Below are 24,319 nucleotides of genomic sequence, written 5' to 3'. Positions count from 1 at the left end.
ACTGCTTCAGATGTGATCCCTGAGCATACAACCACTACTGTTACAGGGGGCTTTTTTCTTAATTTGGTACCAACTTGCACGTATTTTTTCCTGACAGAATATATTTCTTTTTATCTAGTCTGCTGGACCATGTTTTGTGCTTTCTGAGTCTCTTTTACTTTCTCTCTTTTACTTTCTCTCTTTTACTTTCTCTCTTTTACTTTCTCTCTTTTACTTTCTCTCTTTTACTTTCTCTCTTTTACTTTCTCTCTTTTACTTTCTCTCTTTTACTTTCTCTCTTTTACTTTCTCTCTTTTACTTTCTCTCTTTTACTTTCTCTCTTTTACTTTCTCTCTTTTACTTTCTCTCTTTTACTTTCTCTCTTTTACTTTCTCTCTTTTACTTTCTCTCTTTTACTTTCTCTCTTTTACTTTCTCTCTTTTACTTTCTCTCTTTTACTTTCTCTCTTTTACTTTCTCTCTTTTACTTTCTCTCTTTTACTTTCTCTCTTTTACTTTCTCTCTTTTACTTTCTCTCTTTTACTTTCTCTCTTTTACTTTCTCTCTTTTACTTTCTCTCTTTTACTTTCTCTCTTTTACTTTCTCTCTTTTACTTTCTCTCTTTTACTTTCTCTCTTTTACTTTCTCTCTTTTACTTTCTCTCTTTTACTTTCTCTCTTTTACTTTCTCTCTTTTACTTTCTCTCTTTTACTTTCTCTCTTTTACTTTCTCTCTTTTACTTTCTCTCTTTTACTTTCTCTCTTTTACTTTCTCTCTTTTACTTTCTCTCTTTTACTTTCTCTCTTTTACTTTCTCTCTTTTACTTTCTCTCTTTTACTTTCTCTCTTTTACTTTCTCTCTTTTACTTTCTCTCTTTTACTTTCTCTCTTTTACTTTCTCTCTTTTACTTTCTCTCTTTTACTTTCTCTCTTTTACTTTCTCTCTTTTACTTTCTCTCTTTTACTTTCTCTCTTTTACTTTCTCTCTTTTACTTTCTCTCTTTTACTTTCTCTCTTTTACTTTCTCTCTTTTACTTTCTCTCTTTTACTTTCTCTCTTTTACTTTCTCTCTTTTACTTTCTCTCTTTTACTTTCTCTCTTTTACTTTCTCTCTTTCTCCGGTGTCAAAGATAGTTGTTAAAACATGAGGATAAAGCAAATGTGCAAGATAAATAAAACCCAGCTGAATGGTTATGTGAGGAGGCTGAGTGATAACTATGTAGTTGAAGTGGATGAGCCTTAACATCAATGAGTAAGTAACTCAATGGGAGTTCGCATTATTGAGCGCCTTTGCTGAAAATTAAAAAGCGGGGGGGGGGGGGGGGGGGGCTGGAGTTGAGCAGCCTGAAGGACAGGAGTACCAGGCTCTGACCGTGGTCAGCAGAGTTCACTGCTCTGCAGTTAGGTTCCAGGCAGGGAGATGTGCTGATGAGACATGAGGTGAGAGATCTGGCTCCTAGAACTCCTGCCAGTCCAGGGGTAACGCCAACCCTGGGAGCACTGCAGTGCTGTCTTTTTGCCCCCTAAGCCCCTTAAAAGAAACCAGCAGCAGCAGCAGCAACCTGCCACTTATGGGTAAAATACTAAAACTGGCAATATGTCTGGTTTTCATTCTCACAAGGTCTCCACTCCATTGTGCTGTTGACTGTGGGAGGAACTCTGCGCTCCCCGTTATTCTTCAGTTTTAGACAGGATTCAGAAAGTGGTTGTGGTGAAAGCGTGTATGAAGAGAAAGTAATTAAAAGTGAAAAGGAGTGGCACTTTGCCTGCTGGTCCTCCAGCTTACAGTGCTCAGAACGAGACTAGTTGTCTCTATAATGCAGTAGGTTATGATTTATATAGTGTGTGTAAATATACTTACTGTTTTGTGCCCCAGTATTGATCTCTAATAGAAAGCACACTATTTGGGCACACGCTTTTCTCCAAGTAAGAAGTTGTTAAGTTAAATATAATTTAATTATGTAAAAACTCATCCTGGTACATTGTTTTCCCTATGTTTAAGATAATGGTAATTTGCTGCAATCTTAGATAAACCTTTCCCAGCCTTCATTTGTCTTGTATCATTCAGTCAGTAATTTCTGTTTTGTAATAAAACGGTAATCATTATTTTCCTTCCCTGTTTAGATTCTGTTCATTGGTTTTGCCACCCTGCTGTAAGCGGAGTAGCTTATTCACAAAAGAATGGGGATACCATCTTATAAAAACAGCTCATTTCACAAGGTAGCAGTAGCAATAATAGAAACCCTTCTTGCTAAAGATATTCCATACGCGCTTGTGATTGTCAGAAGCGCTATAATTAGTTGTGATCTTAGTCAACAACTGAAAGCTTTGATCTTAATCCTTCATTAATGAGGCAGTTACGTATGTGGAATTCAGAGGCAATGAATGCATCCACTGAAAACTACATTGTAGTTGGGTAATGCTCTCATTTCACACGGTTTACCATCTTATATGCAACAACCGATGTCATTCAGAGAAGGGCCATCTACTAATCCTTTCACTTCACGAGGATGGTGAGTGTGACTGTTCTTTCTTTCACTGGAGAGGCTGATATGGATTACTTATTTTTATGCGAGATGCTAAAACAGGATCTGGGGGCATGTTGTTGAATTTTTCTTGCCTTCCCCTCCGCCCCAGTCTTCTGATATGTAAGGATTGTTGTTAAGTAGCAAAATGTGTAGGGCATAATTTGGCTGTATTATTGAACCTGTCTCTCCAGGAAGATTAGGATTTTAAAGTCTAATAAAAAAAAAAAAAAAGGACTGTTTGGGAATTGACAGGTAAAATGAGTGCAAATGTGAAGGAAATGTCATCTGATACTGTATTTCTTCCACACCTGCCAACATACACTTTTTGATCAGTCTTCATGCAGTAGTAGAACGAGTTACCTTATAAAACAAGCAATGCATAGAAAATTAAACTTTCTAAGAGCAGATGTGGTCAAAAAAATGAGATCGGGCTGCAGATATTTAAAGAATCCTCACATTACTGTTGTCTCACCAAATGTTCCCAATTTAGTATGAGAAAACATGCAATACATCTTTAGAAACAAAGATCCCAAATGTACTGGAGCGCAAAGGATAAGTTTAGTGTCAACCGCCATGAAGAAATTTTAGAATGTTTCTACTTCATGCAGGAGAAAGGAGGCTCAGTGTTTTTGTGACTCGCGTTTTTCTTGGGGGCGGGGGTTGGCTGTCGGTTATTGTTATGTTGGAATCACAAGGGGGTTTTAACATGGGGATCTTACGAATGCTTATAAATACTTAAAGGGAGAGTGCCAGGGGGATGGGAACAGTCTTTTTTCAGTGGTGCCCAGTGATAGGACAAGAGGTAACGGGCACAAACTTGAACATAGGAAGTTCCATCTTGACATGAGGAGGAACTTCTTTCCTTTGAGGGTGGCAGAGCACTGGCACAGGCTGCCCAGAGAGGCTGTGGAGCCTCCCAATCTGGAGACATTCAAAACCTGCCTGGATGCTGTCCTGTGCAACCTGCTGTAGGTGACCCTGCTCTGGCAGGGGGGTTGGACTAGATGATCTCCAGAGGTCCCTTCCAACCCTGACCATTCTGTTATTCTGTACCATACTGTTGATAATTACGATTTATTTTTTTTAATACCAGATGGAGAAGTCATGTAATCATTTGCAGGCTTTGTAAATACAGGAAGCAAAATCTTGTATGGTTATTTGTTTTTAAGCAGACTGGTTATTTTTGTCAGAAATAGTTCTGATTCTATATTACCTGAATAGCTAACCACTCACAAAAAGACTGCTTCTGAATCACAGTTGGGACAGAAAACAGAAATGTGTATGACCATTTCATCTCACCTTTTAGTATTTTCCTAGACATATGCGCTGAACTTCTTTTTAATAAAAATTATCCCTGCTCTTTAAGAGTTTAAACAGCGTCTCTGTTTGCAGAGTGAGATGTCGTTGATGTTGACAGATTGGTTGGTCTCTGCGGCCACCAGCAGCTGAGTAAGGGTTCCAGGAGCAGTAGGCAGGAGTCCTTACGGCTCTGGATGTGCTCTGGGCATGGACGGGTGCCAGCAGCAATCAGGGAGGGAGAAAACACCTGTTTTACCCCTTGCTCCTCGCGCCTGTTCACTGGCCAGGTTTCGGCAGGAGATACTGAAGCAGCATGTTTTCCAAGGACACTTTTGGCTGAATCAGCATATCTTTGCATAACTTGTTCAAATACTTAATTGCACTTGACTACTGGAAGTGGGTGGCTTATTTCTGGTCTGGATTTCCAGCCTTATTTCTGCCTAGCTTTGGTTTCCAACCATCAGACCCCAGTCGCTTCTCTCAGATAAAGCTGGTCAGAAATCTTTTCTCAGTAGATATTTCCTAAACCAAATTAGTAGTCTGCTCCCTAGTGGTTGAATGTAACTGAGCTTCTTACCATGAGACAGGTTCCCCCAAGCTCCTGTCAACCCACATGCCTGTTTCCGAGCCCTCTTTCTTTTTGGGAGCATGTGGCGGAGAGCCGCATGTGCCATGACACCAGCCTTTTGCACAAGGTCAGGGGTAGCGGCTTTCTCCTCCTACGCAGTATTGCTCTTCGTTAGCATTACCCCCTTTAGGATTAGTATGAGAAAGCAGGTTGCGGTTAGATATGAATGCACTGCCCATGCTCCTGGGCACAGCCTGGCTGTCTCGGGCATCCCGTGGTGTTTAATGCTGAGTCTTTGTTCAATTTGGTTTTGTGCAGCTTTTGGAGAGGTCTGGGTGCTCTGACATCCTCGGCACCAGGCACTGACATCAGGTTTTCCAGTTCTCAGCACGCACTACTCTCCCCTCTTCAGAAGCGCACCAGCAGGCATCCCGGTGGGAAGCGTATCATCGGAAAATCTGGGCCGTAATGGCTGTGTGTGTGAGACGGGAGCTTTTGAAAATCAGACCTTGAATGTGCAGGTGGCTTAACTGATCTCGGTGCAAATGCCGGTGACCTTTTTTCCTGTTCAATAAATTAAAGGTTAAATTTACATAATTTATTGGACAGTTATTTAGATCGTCACTTCTTTCCACTCACGTTTGTAAAGACTTAAGTTCAGTCAAAAAAAGAAAAAAACCCAAACCTGTAAAAGAAGGAGAAGGACAACGAATGCACCGGAGTTCTCCCCCATTCGATCTTCAGGTGATAAACCCTGCTGTGTCCTGCAGAGGCAGCAACAGAGGGTGCAGGCAGAGGGGAATCCTCTTCACACAGAACCTGGTTAAACTGTGGAACTCGTTGCCACACCATATTCTGAATGTTAAGTCTTGTGCAAGTTTTGGGGGTAAAAAAAAAAAAAAAAAATAAGAATCATGGAAGGAAAGATCCAGCAAAGTTAAACACTGCAAAAGAGTATTTACTGCTTTTGCCTGGGGGTGTTTGCTGAACCCCTGGCAGGAAACGGGAGGATGGAAGGGATGGCCTTTGCTCGCTCAGACACTCTTACATTTCTTCTTGTTTTGAAATAATTCCATTTAGAAAATGAAAAGAAAATTTTAAAATGTACTATACTTAACAGCAGCTTCAGGAAAGATTAAATTAATTTGGTGCTTGAGGGGTTAAAAGGCAAAGATATTTAGAAATACTTCTGAGCATTACAGAAATGTTTTCACTCAGTCTGAGCTTTGGGTGATTTGGTTTTGGAATTTGCTTACGCTGGTTGTAGCCTTTCCAGCAGGCAGCACTGCACCCCAGCACAAACCACGTTATCATTGAAGATGGGTTGTTAAGCATTTAAAAAGGTAGAAAATTTTTGTGCTTTTATAATGGTATTAGAGACTAAATTCTCTGAAGTTGTGAGAGTATCCACTGAAAATTTAAAGAGTTGCATTCTATTTTTGTATTTTTCGTGGCTTGTTAGGAAGCTTATTTGTTCATGTTTGGTTGTTACAGTACTTCAGTAACAAAATTTACAACTTTACAAAATGTAAACTTGTAAGAAAATATTTATGAAACAAATCTAAAAACGGTGGGAGGAGTTATCAATTGCACTGCCTATGACTTCTCAGTTGGATTTTTTTTGGTTGTTTGTAAATATTTTTTTTGTTTGTTTTGAGACAAGCAAGGCCTTTCCTTTGATCCAGTGAGTAACTTAAAAATCTGTTGTGCAACTTACACCAACAGCAGCCAAAACCATTCATGCCTATTGCAGAGAACATGTAGAGATACCTCAAATGCAGTCACATCCAAAGGCTTTCTGTTCATTTTTGGGGGTTTTGTTTGTTTTGCTTTTGCGTCTATACATCTACGGTAAAACTGGAGGAAAAGATTGAATTTTTGTTTAAGGTTTTCTTGAAATTTGAGGATGTATTTCATTGGGATTAACACATACTTCTAACTGATATTTTGTGGGTTTTTTTAATGATTTAACATAGATGTGTTTAGATTTCAACTTGTTTTGGGGAAAGTAGTCATAAATATTGGTTGTTATTACTCAGTCTGATCTTCAGATTAAAGTTTGATTTTGTTGAAGACATTGAGAAATGTTTGGGGTGTGGGAGGATCCTGAGTTTTTCCCACCTGTATTAGTCTGTTTACTAAAATGCATGGCCGCTGTAAGTGAAGTTAATTATAGTACATGTAGTCAAATGCATTTTTAAAAAAGTCCTGCACAACTATGTATACGGTCTGTCTTGGTCAGAATTTTTAAAGTAACTGCAATTATTGAACTAAATGTGACCAGGGTAATGAAACTATATATAATAAAATATTTAGGGACAATGTAGTTGAAATGAAATAGTTGATTGTCATTGGAGGTGATTTTTTTAAAATTGCTGTTATGGCCCTAGCACTGAGATGTTACTCTAGTTAATGTAGAGGTTGTTGGGTGTCATTGCATAGGGAAGGAACTCTTGCTCACTTTGCTTGAATTACCCCAAGCACAAATCTTTCCAATACCGGTGTGATAGGTATTGCCTCATTATCTGCCGGGAATGGCTAGGAATTAGTGCAAGCTTGCTGATTATTTCTAGCATCCATGAGGGGTTTTCTTAATCAAAGTTTTTACAAATGAAGTAAATATCTGTGAGGCAAAACTGTCACTAAGGGAAGGATTTGAGGTATTTCATTAGGGTACTGTGGAGTCCATAGGTACTTTAAAACATATTTGCATTGGCACTCGTGTGTTATAATTTACCTTTTAAAAATAAACTAATATACAAAGCATGTAACTTTGCAGAGGCTTTTTGCTGGCTTATGTACTTCAGTCCTTGCCAGGCTTTCTTTCTCCTTGGAATTTTTCCTTTGGCAGCAGTTTCTAACCTGTTTGAATAACATTGCTTTGCTCACTCTGAAGAGCTTCTCCTCATTTACAAAATGGGACAGGGGGGAAATCCTTGTATATTTTTATATATTTGCTGTGTGTAACATAAACCCACATTTTTGTATCTTCCTGAGGTTAAGTGAATAGCATTATTCCAATGGAAATTAGAACAGATGTTTCTTGCTTGGTCCAACTAAATTTTACCTGTATTAAAGTAGAAATTCTGCTTTTCTTCCCCTCCCTTCCCTGTCCCCACCTCAAAATTTTACCTCAGTCCCTACCACAGCCGCTAGCACTCCTGATGCTGTTGACAAATATTTGGAGACACCCGGAGATGAGAATGAACATGCCCATTTCCAGAAAGCCAAGGAGAGACTTGAAGCTAAGCATCGTGAAAGGATGTCTCAGGTAAGGAGAGATTTCTTTATTCCTAAACATGGGAGTTTTGTCTGTCAAGTCACGAGATGCTTGGGATCCTTCATCTTCCCATTTCAGCCAACTGCCCTGCCTATTCGCAATGCTGTAAATATACCATTTACTGTCTTTCTGCCTCTGTCTAAAAATTCAGCTGGCTGGGGCGTACATTTGTGGTTGGGTCGCAGCGGCAGTCATAAGTTGCTACAGTTACTTATGGTGGTGAAAAGAAAAAAAAAAAAGTGTTAAAAATGCTTTAATCTGTGTGGAAGAATGGTTTGTGAGATTATTCTTGTTTCTGAGTAAGCTTGGCCACTGTATTAGTCGTCTTCCCTTTGAAGCAGCTGAGGGAGATTGCTCGTTATTAGCTTCTGTCTCTGTGTCTATGCATACAAGGCCATGCCCTGGGGTAACATAAGATGGCATATGTTCATCTAATGGTCTTAAGCCTCAAGGCAACATGAAATGTATCTAAAGCCAAAGAAAAGAGGGAAAATTTGTGCTTTTGAATGGAACCAAAATCCAACTGAATCAACTCTTTTCTTTCCTTTAACCGAAAAGATTTGCGTCGCCTGAAACTGTACGCTGTTTTTAATCCCATTGAACACTAAGAGATGAGCTATCCGCTCTCTCAGAAATAGGGTTTATAATAGCAGTGCCAATAAAAAATTGTCACAGTTCTGCTCAAATAACAATAAAGTAAAAAATATAAGAGGTTTAAAGGAAAGCCTGTGGTGCATATTTTTTTTTTTAGGAAAGAACAACCATTGAAATGAATGTAGTAAAATTCAGATGCACTGCATATATCAGTGTAGTGATTTTACTATAATTTTTCATTGGAACTTTGTTCCCCTGTTGCATTTTTAGTCTTCCTGAGTTTACTGGCACATTAACCTTTAGCTCTGTGCTAACATGTTTGAGTAAGCCTGAATTTAAGCTCTTAGAGTAAGTCCCCTTCTACTGGCACTTTTGTAATAAACAGGGTAGGGCATCTTACCTGAAGCAGTCTTTTGATGGGTGCAAACCACGTGCCGAGAATATGACCCTTAATAGACAGGAAGATATGTGTTCCCCATCTGCCTCCACGTGGGAAGCATTGTAGCACAAACAAGCTGTCTCCTCCTTAAATAGAGAAAGTAGTCCCAATTTAATAATGCTTTTTAAAGTGTTATTGTTTGCTTTCGTCTGGAAGATGAACAACTTCATTAGAACAACCAGTGGCCGAGGCGCGAGTGTTGCTGAGCAGGGGTGAGTGCAGTGCCCAGTTTGGGGCCGGCCTGAAGCCATGGGGTGACTGGGGAGGGAGGCGAGCGAGGCACTTGCGTGCTGCGCTGCCACTGAGGAGCAGCTCATCCCGGTCCTCTTTGTAACAAGCTTCAGTGTGCCTGTTAGACCCAGTTTGGGAAGGACAGGCTGGGAATCGGGAGACTAAAATAGGTTGTGCAGGCAGCCTGCCCGTCAGAGGAGAGGTGTCCTGCCCCAGCCAGGCATGTGGAGGGTCGGTGGGTAATGCTGTTGTTGCCCCGTTATTACCTCCCCTTTCTTGAAACAGCCCTGTTTGACAAACACCGTAGGGGCGGGTGTCCTGAAAGCAAAAAACAGTCAGTGCGAAAGGCAGATTTTCCTGGAACAGTCCTCAGATTTTCACCATGGCTTCAGGTTTGTCTCCAAAACCTCATATGCAGTGTCAAGGTTCAGCTGAGTAACGAAGGGCAGTATTTAGGTGAACTGTGTATTTTCTATTTTCTACAAAGCTGAGGGTTTGTGGAAACGAGCTATCGAATGCACAGGCACCCAGAAAACATCATACAGAGAGACTGTGCAACGTCAGTGTTTGAGAGCTGCAAAATTAACTGGGAAAAGCACTGAACTGTAGCATCAGAAAACTTCTGGGTAAATGTACCACACGTTTTACCATGTGCATTTGGGGCAACCTCATAAATGAAGGCTGTGGTTCAAGGGTCTGACTGAAGATCACGCTGGTGCTGCGCGTGCTCTGCCCTCGTTAGCACATTCCCAGCCATCCTTTCTGTCAGTGCTAATGAGCGTACAGCTGCGGGGTCAGCTCCCGCGTCTCACTGCAAAGTCACTCTTCCAAAAACAAGTAAAATAACGAACTCCGGCCAGTTCGGCAAGCTAAATCAGACCTGGGAAACAGAAGCACAATAGTACATCAAGAAAGAAGGATCTTTGATCTTTAATTTGCTTAAGCTGCTTGTGAAATCACATCTTAAAGTACATATGTCTTGAAGTACACAGAACCCCTGCAGAGCTTTCAAGAAGAGAGTTAACTTACTTAAGTTTTTTAAAATTAGTTTTCCCTTCTGTGAGTAATGTCTTGCCCAGCATTGAGCTAGGCGCTCTCAATTAATATTTCAAATATTTAAAAAATATAAGATCTTATGGAGAGGTAGAAAAGCCAGCTGGTATGCCGTTCCATGTTTTGTTCCTCATGTGAACTGTGATATGTCTGTGTCCCATGCTACTGGTGTGTTTTCCTGGCAACTTATTTATAAATTGCTTTTTACATTTTCTTTAAAACCAGGCAGGTTTTTAATATGCATTTAACTAAAAATTAATTTGAAGCTGTTAGTTGTTAAAAACAATGCTTAGTAAATTGTTAGTAAACTTTTACTGTCAATGTTTTTCTCTTAAAAAAAAAAATAAAAAGGTTAGTGAATGAGAGTCACTAGCCAGGTTCTTCCGCAGCACCGAATATATTTATTAATTTTTATTTACGTAAACAGTAGCTCAAAGTCCACTTCTTTCAAAACTGAGAAATGTGGTCTTATATAGTAGCAGAAATGCCCATTTTATTCTTTTTAAAAGAGAGGAAATGATCAGTGGTTTTGGAACATGATCAAGTCATTCCTTAATCTTGATAAATGTGATAATCTGAAATAAATTAGCTTGTTCACTAAAACCAGATATTTCTTGTATTTAATAAAGCAGCTAGTTGTAAAACAGTACTTCATATGATGCATACTTTGCAGCAGCCAATTAACTAATAAAAAAATTCATATGCCTTCTAGTTCACATATAAAATGTAATCATCTAAGGAGTAGGGAAGTTTATCATTAAAAAAATAAATTGACGTTAAATATTTTAATCAAAACATGTTATCTGGGCAAATGCAGATAATATGTATATCCTCTCTCTGAGATTCCCCTTTGTTTACCATGATATTCTGACACCTCATGTTTCTTTTTCTCTTGTATAAAGATATTCACATAGGCAGAGCCCCAGCTTCTGTTGATGGTTGTGTCAGTTCATAGCTCCTAAAAGGCACTCTTGCTAGGGGACTCTGCTCTTTTCGTACGATGACCTGATGCACCCCTGGTTCAGACTGGTTTAATACCGTCTGCTCTTAAGTGTCCATCCCCTTAGACTACAGACCATCGAAGGTTTTCTGCCTTTACGTCTTGCGTGGCGCCTGGAGCAACTAGGCTTGTAAACATTCCTAGGTAGTACTGTAAAGAGAATTACATTAGCATACAATTTTAAGCTTTTCCCAAGAATTATTAATGCAGCTCCAAATAACAGCAAAGTTTCGTTCCCATGCAAACAGGATAGCCATTCAGCGATGTATGTGTAACCTTTAAATGTTTGCTATTCTCTGACATATAACAGGGAGAGGTTATGCTAACTGATTGCAGGATGCCATGGTTCTTGCCTCCTGCTTTTGTACAATTCTGCTTTTCCTCTTTGTCTTTCCAGTTTGTTAACTCCTGTACAGCTCCCTCACTTAAATAGTTGCTGCTAAATAGCCTGGTGGAACCAGATACTGAGCCTTGCTCAAGGGAGAAGTATATTTATGCATTTCTTTCCTCAAACATCTCATGACATCCTCACGTCTTAAATTTACTCTTCCTCTGGCTATTTACAGTATTATAGGAATCGTAGCATGTATAGTGCTTCTGACAGGAAGGTAATGATACCTTGTCTCCTAGAATAGTCTTGCTTCTTGGAAGTTCATTTCCAAAGCAAGCATCTGAAAATACTGCAGTCCTCAACCAGCATGAACAGGGCTGGTGTTACTTTCGATATTGGGGTTTTTTTAATCATTGCATGCCAACAGTTCCAACATCCCAGAGAGGTCTTCAGCTGATTTTTGGTGCCACTGGCACCACAGAGTCATAGAATGTTTTGGGTTGGAAGGGACCTTAAAGATCATCTAGTTCCAAACCCTGCCATGGCCACAGGCACCTTCCAATAAACCAGGTTGCTCAAAGCCCCATCCAGCCTGGCCTTGAACACCTCCAGGGATGGGGCAGCCAGAACTTCTCTGGGCAACCTGTTCCAGTGTCTCACCACCCTCACAGTAAAGAATTTCTTCCTAATATCTAATCTAAATCTACCCTCTTCCAGTTTAAACTGTTACCCCTCATCCTATCACTGCACTCCCTGGTAGAGTCCCTCCCCAGCTTTCCTGTAGGCCTCCTTTAAGTACTGGAAGGCTGCTATAAGGTCTCTCCAGAGCTTTCTCTTCTCCAGGCTGAACAACCCCAACTCTCTCAGCCTGTCTTCATAAGAGAGGTTCTCCAGCCCTCGGATCATCTCCATGGCCCTCCTCTGGACTCCCTCCAACAGGTCCATGTCCTCCTTATTCTGGGGGCTCCAGAGCTGGATGCAGTACCCCAGGTAGGGTCTCATGAGAGCAGAATAGAGGGGCAGAATCACCTCCCTTGACCTGCTGGCTACACTGCTTTTGATGCAGCTGAGGATGCAGTTGGCTTTCTGGGCTGCAAGCACACACTGTTGGTTCATACTCAGTTTTTCATCCACCAGTACCTACAAGTCCTTCTCTGCATGGCTGCTATTAATCCACTCGTTGTCCGGCCTGTATTGATGTTTGGGATTGCCCTGGCCCACATGCAGGACCTTGCACTTGGCCTTGTTGAACTTCATGAGGTTCACACAGGCCTACCTCTCAAGCCTGTCGAGGTCCCTGTAGATGCCATTTCTTCCCTCTAGAGTATCAACCACACCACTCAGCTTGGTGTCATCTGCAAACATGCTAAGAATGCACTCAATCTCACTGTCCATGTCCCCAACAAAGATGTTAAATAATACTGGTCCTGCTATTCCCTAGATTCCCACCATCTCTATTATTGTGTGTGGGAGGGCACTTTCCTTCCTTAAAACTGTCAATTTAGTAGGAGTACCCTCCTCGGTTACAGTCAGGGCTCTTTGGAGAGGTTTAATGATGTTATTACCAGAAAAATGGTCAGGCCTTAAGTGTGGAACAAAAGCCCTTGACAGAGGTACGCATCTTATTGGCATGACTTTGACCTTCTAACTAAGCAAACCTTCAGGCAGGCACCTCTGCTGATCTGAATGCTGTAACCCAAATGTCTGTCATAAATTCTTCTCTTGCAGATATGTTTCTGTGCTCCAGTGTAAAAAAATAAAAATGAGAGTAAATTCTGCTGTTTTCAAAACGAGGTTTTTGTGCTTAGCATCAATCTTAATAATGAATTACACTTTCCATACTTTTTTTTTCCCCTCTTGCTGTCCCCTCCAGCCCAATTTCAAAAGGAGTCTGCTAGGCTCTAAGTCCTGAGTTCTGAAGAAGTTTGACTTTGAAATAGCTTGCTTCTTCAGTCTCAACCAGAGGTTGTCATTTTCCCTGCACAAAGCTGCCCAGCCTTGATGAGCCGTAAATCTGTGTGGCTTTGATAGGTCTATGCTTTCAATGAAGGAAAATAGGTTTATAAGTGCGGAGAGGCTAAATTCAGCCTTTTTCTGCACATGCGTATCTGGGGAACTTTTTTTCTTTTCTTGCTCTTTGGTTTCCTACGGAGTGCTATGTCATATTTCTTAGTCACTCAATTCTCTAAAGCGACGACCTTCCGTGAGAGCAGAAGTTTTCTCTGGGTGGTAGCGTGACTGCCCTGTAGGGCAGCTGTATCTTCAGTTGGTTAACATACACACAGAGGTGCTTTCAACCATTGAAGTCTTCTCAGTTGCAAAAATTGACACTCAAAGCACAACTTCTGCAATCTTTACGCTGAATATTGTTTCTGCAAACAGCCATGTCATCCTGTTTTTCATCACAAGCCATTCACTCTCGCTGCACCAGCGCTGAACTCTGAAGCCTGTAATTTACATCGTTCCCAACTAGCTGTGTAGGCTGTCAGTTTATCATCCTGCCTTCCGTGCCTTAAAAGGCTTACAGAAATAAAACAGGCAGATAGACCTGGTCTAGCCAAAGGTCTCTATCACATTACCCACAATACTTGTTTTCATCATATGGATTAGCAGAGGGTTAGTTTGGGGGATAAAGATGGCAAGGGAACTGTTGTTCTGAAAACCCATCAACCGTTCATTCAGAGTGAAAAAAAGTATTAAGCAGATGTCAGAGATGTGATTTAAAAACATAAAAGGAGAGGAGGGAGAAGAAAATCGTAAAATTGCTAACCTTGGCCAGTGCTCAAGCTTGAGCACATAATTGTAGTCTATGACTTGAATTAACGCCATAATTTCTCAATCTTCTGTAACATTCACATCCTGGCACCAGTGACACTTCAGGTCTGTAGAAAGGTGCTGCCTGTATACATGAATTAAGTTTTCTCCACCACCACATTCATGTGGCCTAAGTATACAATTAAGAGATGAATGTACACTTAATACACAGCAGCACTCTGAGCATTAATATTTTTTTTTCCAGAACGCATCACGGTGCTCTAAATTGTGGTGTCAATTCGTCTCTTCTGGTCCTGCTTTGTCAGAGAAGCGATAAAATCTCCTGTGCCCAAATACTGGGAAAGTAACTGATGGTGGGGCAACCTGTAACTTCAGTGCACTGCGCAGCATGTTCTCTGTCATCAACTGCTTACTACAACCCCTTGCAAATGAGTTTTCATGTCTCCTTGTAAATTTTGATTTCCTACCTCCCTAGAGCTTGGCTGCAATTTGCACATCAATGTATATTTGTCTGATAAGAAGATAATGTAAATTGAAGAGGTGCTTTTACGCTGCCAGTCTATGTAGGTTGTAGAGCAATTCTTGAGGCTTAAGTTTCAGCTTACAGTTTCCAGTAAAAGAGCGGAGTGAAGTTAAGTCTGTGATTTCTAAGTACTTGTCTTCAGATCTTTGTGCTTACAACTGCTGTTTAACCATGCCCCTGCTGAAGCCCAGAAGCAGACAAAACAGTTTCCCACTATAAAGTTTTCAGCATCAGATTAGCTGTTATTGAGGCCAATATCTCTTATGGATGAATAATTTCACTGGTAGTGAGTTAATCTGTTTTTACTGTGACTGATTTACTGCTGTCTTGAAATACTTTCCCAGGCTTTAGGTCAAAAGGAAGATGAAAACTTGACAGCAAAATCCTGTATGTTGAGTCAGTCTTGAGTGCAGGTGTCTGTATGCTGGCTAATTTTAGGGTCTACAACCCTGACTGAGAAGGGATTATATTTCAAGGACTGGGACTTGTAGATGTCTCTGTTGAGTGCAGGTTTGGTTGTGTTGCGTTTTTTGTGTTTTTTTTTTTTTTTAAGGCACGGTCTCAACCAGATAGCCTGGGACACCACCAGTACTTTCCAGTCAAGGAGCCTGATTAGCAATGTCCAGCATGTGGGAAAACTGGGGAGCCTGGGACAGGAGCTGAGTGGTGGAGGTTCAAGTTGCAGACATGAGATACAGCAGGTCTGAAATGTCCTGCCTTTGGTATTGGTCTTGGTAAATTTTCAGTCATGCATGTAGACTCCAAGCTTTTTGAAAATCCTCTTTACAGAGGGTACGTCTGGCTGTTTCTATTAAATGGTACAGAAATGTGGTTTTTGGTGAGAAAGGAAGGAAAGGAAACACACATTTTGAGTAATTGCTTCTAGGTTTCTTCGGTCGTCTTCTCACATCCTGCTAATCCTGCAAACAAACAAGTCACTTGTGTGCACTGCATTCGGTGAGAGCAATTGTTCCTGCATAAAATGTGTTATCTGACAAGATTGCTGTCTAGGTATGAAATGAGTAAAGTCCCTAAGTAAGACCCCCAGAAGGTTTCAGATGTCATGGACAGCAAGTTAAGAGTAACTCATTCCCTGACTGTTGAAAGATTGCCCTGTGTTACAGGAGGAGGTGGCCTCTCACATTGCTGAAAGAATTGTACTGAAAGTTCTCCTACATAATTTTTCTGTCAGCATTGTACTTGAGATATAAATATATTCAGTTCTTGAAGTATTGGACACCTATTTCTGGACAGAGTAGCAGAAATTGCATGTAATTCTTGATCTGTGCTGCTCAAAGGCCAGCGACATAGTCCAAATGAATCTAAAAACCTCTGTGATACCAAAAAAAGTATCACTTAGAACGAGTTGAAATTCACTCATTTTTATGAAGGACATTAAATGGATGGAAGCAGTTTTCTTTTCGTCTGAGTTGAAAAGGGGTTGGTGCGTTCACCCAGAGACCTGCACTTCCCTCGCTTGAGGGCTGGTTAACGGCTGTGTTGCTTCGCAGCGGAGTTGTGAGAGCTTGGCATGATGTTCAGGCACAGAAGTATCGTCTTTGTTTAATTTCATAACAGGATCCGACCTTCGTTAAATGTTGCAACTGCTTTTTTAATAGAGATAAAAGGAGGAGAGGAATATGAAAAGATGACTGTCGGAGCTGCAGTGCTTGGCTGTTGCTAAGCCCTGAGACAAGAGAGGAAAATATGAAACTCTTGCTCTTTGTTTTGTTTGCTAGGTCATGAGAGAGTGGGAAGAGGCAGAACGCCAAGCAAAGAACTTGCCAAAGGCCGACAAGAAAGCCGTCATCCAGGTAAAGGAAAACATAACCACAACTTTACCAACTGGGGCTGCAGTTAAAATACAAGGGGTGCTGGGTGTGATAGAATTTTAAAACCTACTGCCGTGGGGTTTTAATGTTACTCTCTGCTCTTGCTATTGCTGGTTTTGTTTCCAGCCGTTTGTGGCTGCTGGGTGTCTCTGTACTTTGCAGCCAGTCTCTGGAACAGCAGTGCAGAACACTGCTCGTGACTGCGTGGAGGGGTAGAATTTTGCTTGAATTTAGATTTGCCTTCAGTGAGAATTGAAAACTCAGTTCCCATGGGCCCCTTTCAAAATTTAGGCCATGATAAACTAATATAATCTGCAGGACCTCATCTCAAACCAGAGATGGAAAATGTGATTTAAGGAAGGAATCACCATCAGTTTTATCTGAAAGGAACCCTTAGCCGAAAATTATTTTATCTGATATTGTACTATAATTCAAAAATTCTGACAAGCCAGGTCCTCCTTGAATCCCTCTTTGGCTACGTCAGGTATTATTCAGTACTGCTGGAATGATTTTGATGGAAAACTATAAAAAGGTAATGTTCAGAACCAGACTACATCGCGCATTAGATCCCACAGCTTTGCTCTCTGTTCATTTTACCCAGCCAATCTTTTCCTTTATTGGAATAAGTTTGGGCTCAATTTTTCTTCCTGGTGGCCAGTTTATAAGAAATTATAAATCTGACTCTGTTCAGATTGGAATTTCACCCCCCTCGTGTAGATTTTCTTGTGAAGTCATGTTGATACATGGAAAGCCCTGGTGATGGCAGGGAGCGTAGGATTGCCAAACTCCACCCTCCTCTAGGCACAATTCTCTAGTGCTGAACCACTGTCTCGGGGGGGGGGGCAAATGAAAGATTCACTGATGGCTGTGCTGAACATGTCAGGAATACTTGTTTAGTTAATTTTAATATATGGCCAGATGTTCAGGAGTACAGAGCATCAGCAATTCCCACTGAAATCAGTAAAAGGTGCACTCGGTGCAGAGTTCTTGGGAGCTAAGCCAGGCTGACATGGGGAAAGATTTTGGTGATCTGCAGCTGGGGGTGTTCACATCCGCTGGTGTCTGCGGATGTCTTCACTGTTCCTGTTGTGATGGATGTTTTTTTCAGCATTTCCAGGAGAAAGTGGAGTCACTGGAACAAGAAGCAGCGAATGAAAGACAACAGCTGGTGGAGACTCATATGGCACGGGTGGAAGCCATGCTGAATGACCGTCGCCGCATTGCTCTGGAGAACTATATCACAGCCCTGCAGACTGTCCCGCCCAGGGTAAGTGCAGTATCAGAAGCTCTGTCGGCTGTGTCAAAATCACTGTAGTCATCCAGGGGAAAAAGGAGGTGTACTCGGGTACAGAGCAGTGAGTGTGTGTTCCCCGTGCGAGAACTAATCCAGCAGTCAGCGTGAAAATTAAAAGTTTAGACTTCATGTGTACATAAATGTGGGCACAAGCACACACCCCCTGTACATATCTGCAGATAGAGAGAGATACATACATAAAGATAGTTAAGCAAATAACAGGGAAGTGAACTGGTTGTCAGAAATTGTAGCTGTTCGCAGATTCTGCAGGATGATTAAATGTCCCTCCTAGTGATGCACAATAGGATCATGTCAAGATGGAGCTTGAGGATGAGAGTGGTTGTGATTTTCTGTTTTGTTTGTTGAATTGTTAGGTGAAGGATCTTGTGGGGATTGTTGGATGGCATGAAGGTAGCACACTAGCAATTCAAATTTGTCTGTGTTGGATGTGGTGGCTATTGTTGGGTGCAAACACTAAGTTCAGGATGTGGATTGAATGGAATTTCTATGACTCCATATCTGTGATGTTTCTATTCAATACCAAAATAACAGGTCTGTGACCTCCAGAAGAAAAGAAGCTGCACAAACGCTGTGGGAAAACAGTCAAATGTTTTATATACTTCTTGCCTCTTGAACACTTCCTAGCTGGAAAAAACATTGTTACCAAAAGACTTTTGGGTCAGCAGTGTAAGATGGAGCCATTAGATCCTGAATTAGGCCTCACAGGGAATTACATGAATATGGCTAACCTGGTAAAATTACGTTTTAAATGGATTTCCTTCTGCAGAGAAACCCGCATATTCAGTGAGCATGGAAAAGTGATCATTGTCTTCGTTCTTTATCATCATCAAACCTTTTTCTGCACCCCATGGTGCAAAACTGTCTTGTTTTTACTGTGTGCCGAGTAAAAGATAAATCTTTCACTTAGGTAAAAATGTCATGGGGGGACTTCAGAGTAGTTGTGTGAGGAGTTAATCTGTATTTTGCAACACAGTAATTTGTGGAAAATGAAACTAGTCTGTATTAAATTGGTAGAGGATGTTGTTTGGTTCCAGTGTGGTGCATATTGTAACCTCTGACTGTGAGGGTAGCAAGGGCTTGGGCTCCAGGGTCTCGTTAACAGATGAGCGACTTACAGGCTGGGATGCAGCTTCCTTTAGGAAACTGGAGTCTGCAACTCGGAACTGAGAGTGAGATGAGGTGAGCACTTAGACTGGCTGCAGGTCATGTTTGCTCTCTTGCGGTGTGGTTTTGGGTAGTTCACCTAAGATGTGATTTCACATTTGGCTTTAGCCGGTCAGCTGTTGCTGTAAAGTTGAGCCTTGTGCAAATGTAATCCTCTCTGAAAACTATCCCAGAAAAATTACATGATTTCAAGTTGTGTGTGGATCAGGCTGACAGCTTGGCTCTGCAAGTATCTGAGATTGTGGAGGGGGAAGGTAGGGACCACACGTAACAGCAGAATGTTATGTATGCGAGCTGCAAAAATGTGCACCTTCATTCCTAGCACAAGGGAACTCAACCTTTTTTGTTTGTAGAACGCAGATGACATCTCCACTGGAAAAAAAAAAAGTCAACTTCAGCTGCAGAACACTAAGGGACGAAAATGTTAACACCAACTTTGGGACCAGAAAAACCTGCATGTTATGCTTGGGTTGCTTGTAGTCAGCTCCCAGGACATTTAAATTAGTAATAAGGTTACTGTGTCAGTGAGAGAGCATCAGGGCTGAAAGGCTGCATCAGTGAACACTGTTTGATACATAACTCCAGTATAAGTAAATTTTGAAGGTACTGTAAAAAGACTGAGGTACGTCCTATATTGTGTCCCTACAAAAGCTGATCGTTCTGAAAGGAGCAGGCAGCAAGCATGGAGGTAACATCAGCTGAAGGTGCTACCAAACGGGGACTCATCTCAAAACTAATGGGGGTGAACAGTTTAAAAACTAAGTTCTTTAAACAGTTCCTTTGCCAGTCTGGGTGGTGGTAGTGTCCTTGCCTCAGCATTTTTTGGTTGTGTGCTCTGTAGTTACGGACAGTTCAGGCGTGTACCTCTGAACTGCTGGTTCAGATGTGTGCCAAAGCGCTTGAAGAAAACTGACCTTGAATTCAGTAGGAGGATTTGTGTGGTTTTATTATGGGGCAGAGGGTGAAACCTGAGGAGTGATGGATGATAGCTGAGTGGCCTAATGAATTAATCCAGTCTGCTAACTGCTTTGCAGAATATGGAGCCAGAAATCCGACTATACTGTGAATCCAAACTTCGGCTGCCTGGCCAAAGAGAAAATGGGATTAATGGAAAATTCAGCTCGGCTACCCTAGCTATATTTCTCTCTGGCAGTTCCCTAGTAAACTAAAAGTACATTTGATGCAATTATGTTGTCTTTCAGTGTAAGTCATAACCTTACTGGTGACTTGTTCAGTAATCTTACAAAACGGAGGTTTTTCTGGAGTTCTCCAAGAATATTTTAAGAACCCCCTTCCACAGCCTGCTTCAAATTACGTGGTTTGCTATTAGTATGTTTACTACAAAAGTAGATTCTGAATATTTAAAGGGATGGAGTCTCTTTCTCTAAAGTTATAAGGACAGAATTTGTGTTTAAATTGGAAAGTAAGTTAGGCTTTTTTATTGATGTGCATGTCTTCTGCACAGAGCTGGGGGGGTTACTGTAAGTCTGATGTGTATGTATAATGTATATAGATGTGCGTGTGTGCAAAAAGTATTTTCCATGTGCAGTTTAATCACTTGGACATATTGCCTTGTATTTGAATTTGAACATTTCCCAAGATTTTTTGACTGCTGGCAGACCACTTGAAGCAGCAGGATTTCATTTTGCTTTTGGATGTCTAGAAATCCATGATGGCTCTTTGCCTGCAGATCAGTTAGGATCATAGGAACACAGTGAGTCTGGCACTGCTGGTGCCATCACACTGATCATGCATGTGGTGCACGGTGCTCCATGAGTGATGAAATGCTGATCCAACAGGAATTTCTGTTTTCTATATGTGTACAGACTGTGGTGCTTGCGTACAATGGGTAGCCTCTTCAGGGGAGCTGAAGATAAACTTCCTCTGGCTTGGAAAATGTTTGCACTATGGACAGGGGAAAGCTGGAAAGCTACACGAGGAGAAATATCGTCATTTTTCTGGCTCCTTTGGAGGAGCCTTTCCTTGTACGATAGCAAGATATGATCCTAGGGGAACCTTTGGTCTGTTCCAGTGGTGTAGTCATTTTGTTCTTATAGATGCCTAGAAAACTGGTGATTTTTAGTGCCATTCTACGTAAAACTGAAAAATTCTGGAATCCTCTATGAAAAACTTCTGTACAAGACCAAAAACTTTAACTGCAGTTTTTTTTCAGGTGTTATGCAGATGTTTGCCCAATGCCAGTGTCAAAGGAGCGCCTCAGGGTACCACTCTGAGCAGCAAGGGAGCGTACAGAGATGAAATTGCATAATTTCAAGGTCTACTATAAAACAAATTTGAGCAAAACCAAATATTTCTACTGTTGTTCTGTTCTCAGAAGCACTGTCATGCAGGCTGCCCAGAAACTTAAAATTTGATCCTCATCCCTGATTCCTGATGCAGCTTAGCTATGCTGCTATACTTTGTTGCCTTTGAAAATGGGGTGCAGCTGCTCAATATCCAGTGTCAAAATACTGTATTGTTTCATCCTGCTTGATGGCCTTAGTACAGAAAAGGAGGATTAGTGGCAGCTGGAACCAATATGCCTCTAGTTTTTAAAACAGTTGGAAATTTTCCCCTTCATTTTGCAAGTTAAGTGGAGGAATTCAAATCCATCATTCTCTGTGAGCAGGTTGATTCTATAATTTGTTTATATTCCTGCTTTCATGTGTATGTCAAATTTTGCTGGATTTATGTCTCCCTGTTTAATCTCTGTGGGTAAGAGATACACATTCTCTGTGGGAAGCCAGTAGCAGGGGGCAAAGAGAAGCAGAAAAGAAATCCAGCTCCTAGTGGCGAAATGAAAGGGTTTCAGAGCAAGAAAACATACAGGAAAACTTTGAAAGTTAATTAATTAACCTCCTTACTTTGCACATAAAGTGAGCACATAATGATTAAAATCAGTTTTAAATGCTTCTCTTCTAATTCGGCACTATTTTACTGCCAGTTATTGCAAAACAGCAGGATCATTAGGATCAACCCTCGCATGTACCTTAATCCATTTGAAATTTTTTGCCTTGTTTTTTTCTCGTTGCCCTCAGAATTTGCTCTGGTATCTTTCGTGCTGTGGGAGCAGTGTCTGTTCATACAGAGAGAGAGCACAGTTGTGGAATTTGACTACTTGGATGTGAAAGAGGGATCTGCAGAGAGGGGCCCTTACTGAGTGCCTCTGTGTTCGGGAAGCTCGAGGCCTTTCCTGAGTCCAACAAAGTTGCTGTGGAAATATGCAGTTGGAGACAGGCCAAGGCATTACCGCTGATATAGCGATAAAAATCCTCCTGTGCAGCAGGAAAGAGCAGTCCAGCTCTGATACTCCACCCTTCAGCTCCACTCCTCTAAACCCATAAACTTACAGCTGTGGAATTTCTCACGTACGCTTAATTTGGTAGGATTTTGTGAAATAGAAGGCATGGATTTCAGCTCTGCTCTTAAACCAGGTCAGACTTCGAGAAATGTGGTCACCTAACTGTGTTTTCGAGCAGCTTCTGAGGCTTTTATGTGAATAAAAACAGACCGTCTTGTTTTTCCCCCAGTCTGTGGGCTTGAGCATATGGTATAGTCATACACCTAGGCTTGCCAGTAGGTTTTTGGTAGAAGCGAACTAAAGACAGAAGAGGCAATTCGAGATGGGTATTAAGCTCTGTAAAACCACGGCAGGTTCATTATATCTAAAATGCTAAGTTTTAAAAGAGTGAGCAGAAAGAAAATTTGTCTTAATTTGTCAAAGTTGTGGTAAGTTCAAATCCTGAAAAGCAAATACTGAGATTGAATCAAATACTGTTTTCATTTTATTCTGCCCCAGAAAAAGTCCTTGGTAGGGTAGGCAAGGGGAAGCTTTGAGTACCATTACAGCCATCTATTTGTGATGTGTGTGGTAACATGTTTTCGTATAAATTAGCAGAAATTACGAGAAGGCATCTCTACCTCCACGTGAAAGGTAGCTGGATGGGGCTTTAGTTGTGTCTCACCCATAAGCGAAAAGTCTTGCATTCATCCTAGCCAGCCTTTCTTGAATGTTCCTAAAATGAACTACTATACTTGTGTCAAACATGACCCACAAGTTAATAACCTGGCAGGTAAAATATATACCTAATATGGTATACAAGATATTCCTAATAAGTGAATGAAAAAGGGCAATTGTTACACATTTCAAGAGCAGTAATCAGAAAGGACTGGTGATTAAATAGCACAATACAGCATTGTGAAACTTTCCTCTCTGATTTGCAGAGAATTTTGATCAAAATGACAAGCCAGCTCAGAATTTCCCATGGAAGTTCCATGGCACAGAGCTGGGAAGTTGTATTTTAAATACACAGAAGTGCTTTGATGTGATTTTTTTTTGTGTTGTTTCTCTGCAGTAAGTATTTTGGATTTCTATGGGGAGAGCATAAGCGTTATTTGTAGCAATCCAAACTACATTTGATGTCTCCATTTTCCAAGCTCAATGAAATTGCGCTATTTCATCACTCCCTTAAAATCTGAAATAGTAGACTGGAATCAATGTAGAGTTCATGGGGGAGGCATCTGCATGCATATATATTCATATTTTTATTTATGTGTATGTATTTCGTTTACTAGAAACTGTTTTTCAGGCATTTTAGATCTTGCATAAGATTCCCTTATGGGAGTGACCTCATCTCAATGCTGATGCCACCTGAAATAAAGGCACTGGATTACAGAGTCAGTGGGGTGGGAACTCACCACCAGGTAGCCAAGGAATTGTCAGCAGCTTCTACTTCATTTAGGCTTCTGTCTTGTACCACTGGAAACCTGTAAACCAGCTGTCAGCACTACCAAGTTAAATTTTCAAACCAGCGTGTTGCAGTATAGTCCTTAACTCTGCCCTGGTGCATATTTATGTTCACAGAAAGAGCTGCCTTCCAAATAAGAGAGTAGGCATACTCCCTACAGTTTGGGTAGGAAGCCTAGATAGTCTGCGTAGACCACATACACGGTCTGTGGATCTCTCTACTGTGTACCAAATGAATACATGCAAGTCCCAACATACTCACAGAAACTAAATATAAAATAATACTTTGACAACATTCTCTACCATAAACAGGATTTTAGACGGACAACTAAAATACCCACAGACATCAAGACGTCTGTTGGCCTGTCACAATAGCTGGTGAAAGGGCTACGATTGATCCGTGCTTAGTCTTAGATAAAAAGTAGGTGTTTGAATCTGCTGAAAAGGGGGGGACTTTGGAATTGTTTCATGGGAGCAAATGGCTTTGACAGCGTGTGCTTGAAATAGTTGGAAGCGGCGTGTAACAGCAGCGTTCACACTGCTTCCCCCTGCATTGACCTCCATGTGCCTTGTTAGATGCGTTCTGGGGGTTTTTCCTGCATTTGCCTAAATAGTGAGTGTGTGCCATGAGACTGAGGACTCATGAAATAATATGCATTCTGA

The 24,319-nt window shown here is 41.1% G+C and overlaps 1 protein-coding gene across 2 annotated transcripts in view; it reads left to right on the top strand.

Moving 5' to 3' along the window:
• LOC309680852 (amyloid-beta precursor protein) overlaps positions 1-24,319 on the top strand; it is a 230,914-nt gene that overhangs the window by 149,218 nt on the left and 57,377 nt on the right. For both annotated transcript variants that reach the window (XM_082494603.1, XM_082494602.1), the window contains 3 exons: positions 7,510-7,643; positions 16,338-16,412; positions 17,539-17,697. In XM_082494603.1, coding sequence (XP_082350729.1) covers positions 7,510-7,643; positions 16,338-16,412; positions 17,539-17,697 — 368 coding nt within the window. The remainder of the gene's footprint in view (positions 1-7,509; positions 7,644-16,337; positions 16,413-17,538; positions 17,698-24,319) is intronic.

The sequence above is a fragment of the Vanellus vanellus genome (genome assembly GCF_965231255.1).
Source record: "Vanellus vanellus genome assembly, chromosome: 1".
Classification (NCBI taxonomy): domain Eukaryota; kingdom Metazoa; phylum Chordata; class Aves; order Charadriiformes; family Charadriidae; genus Vanellus; species Vanellus vanellus.
The sequence above is the reverse complement of the archived record's forward strand: the minus strand, read 5'-3'. Positions and strand labels throughout refer to the sequence as shown.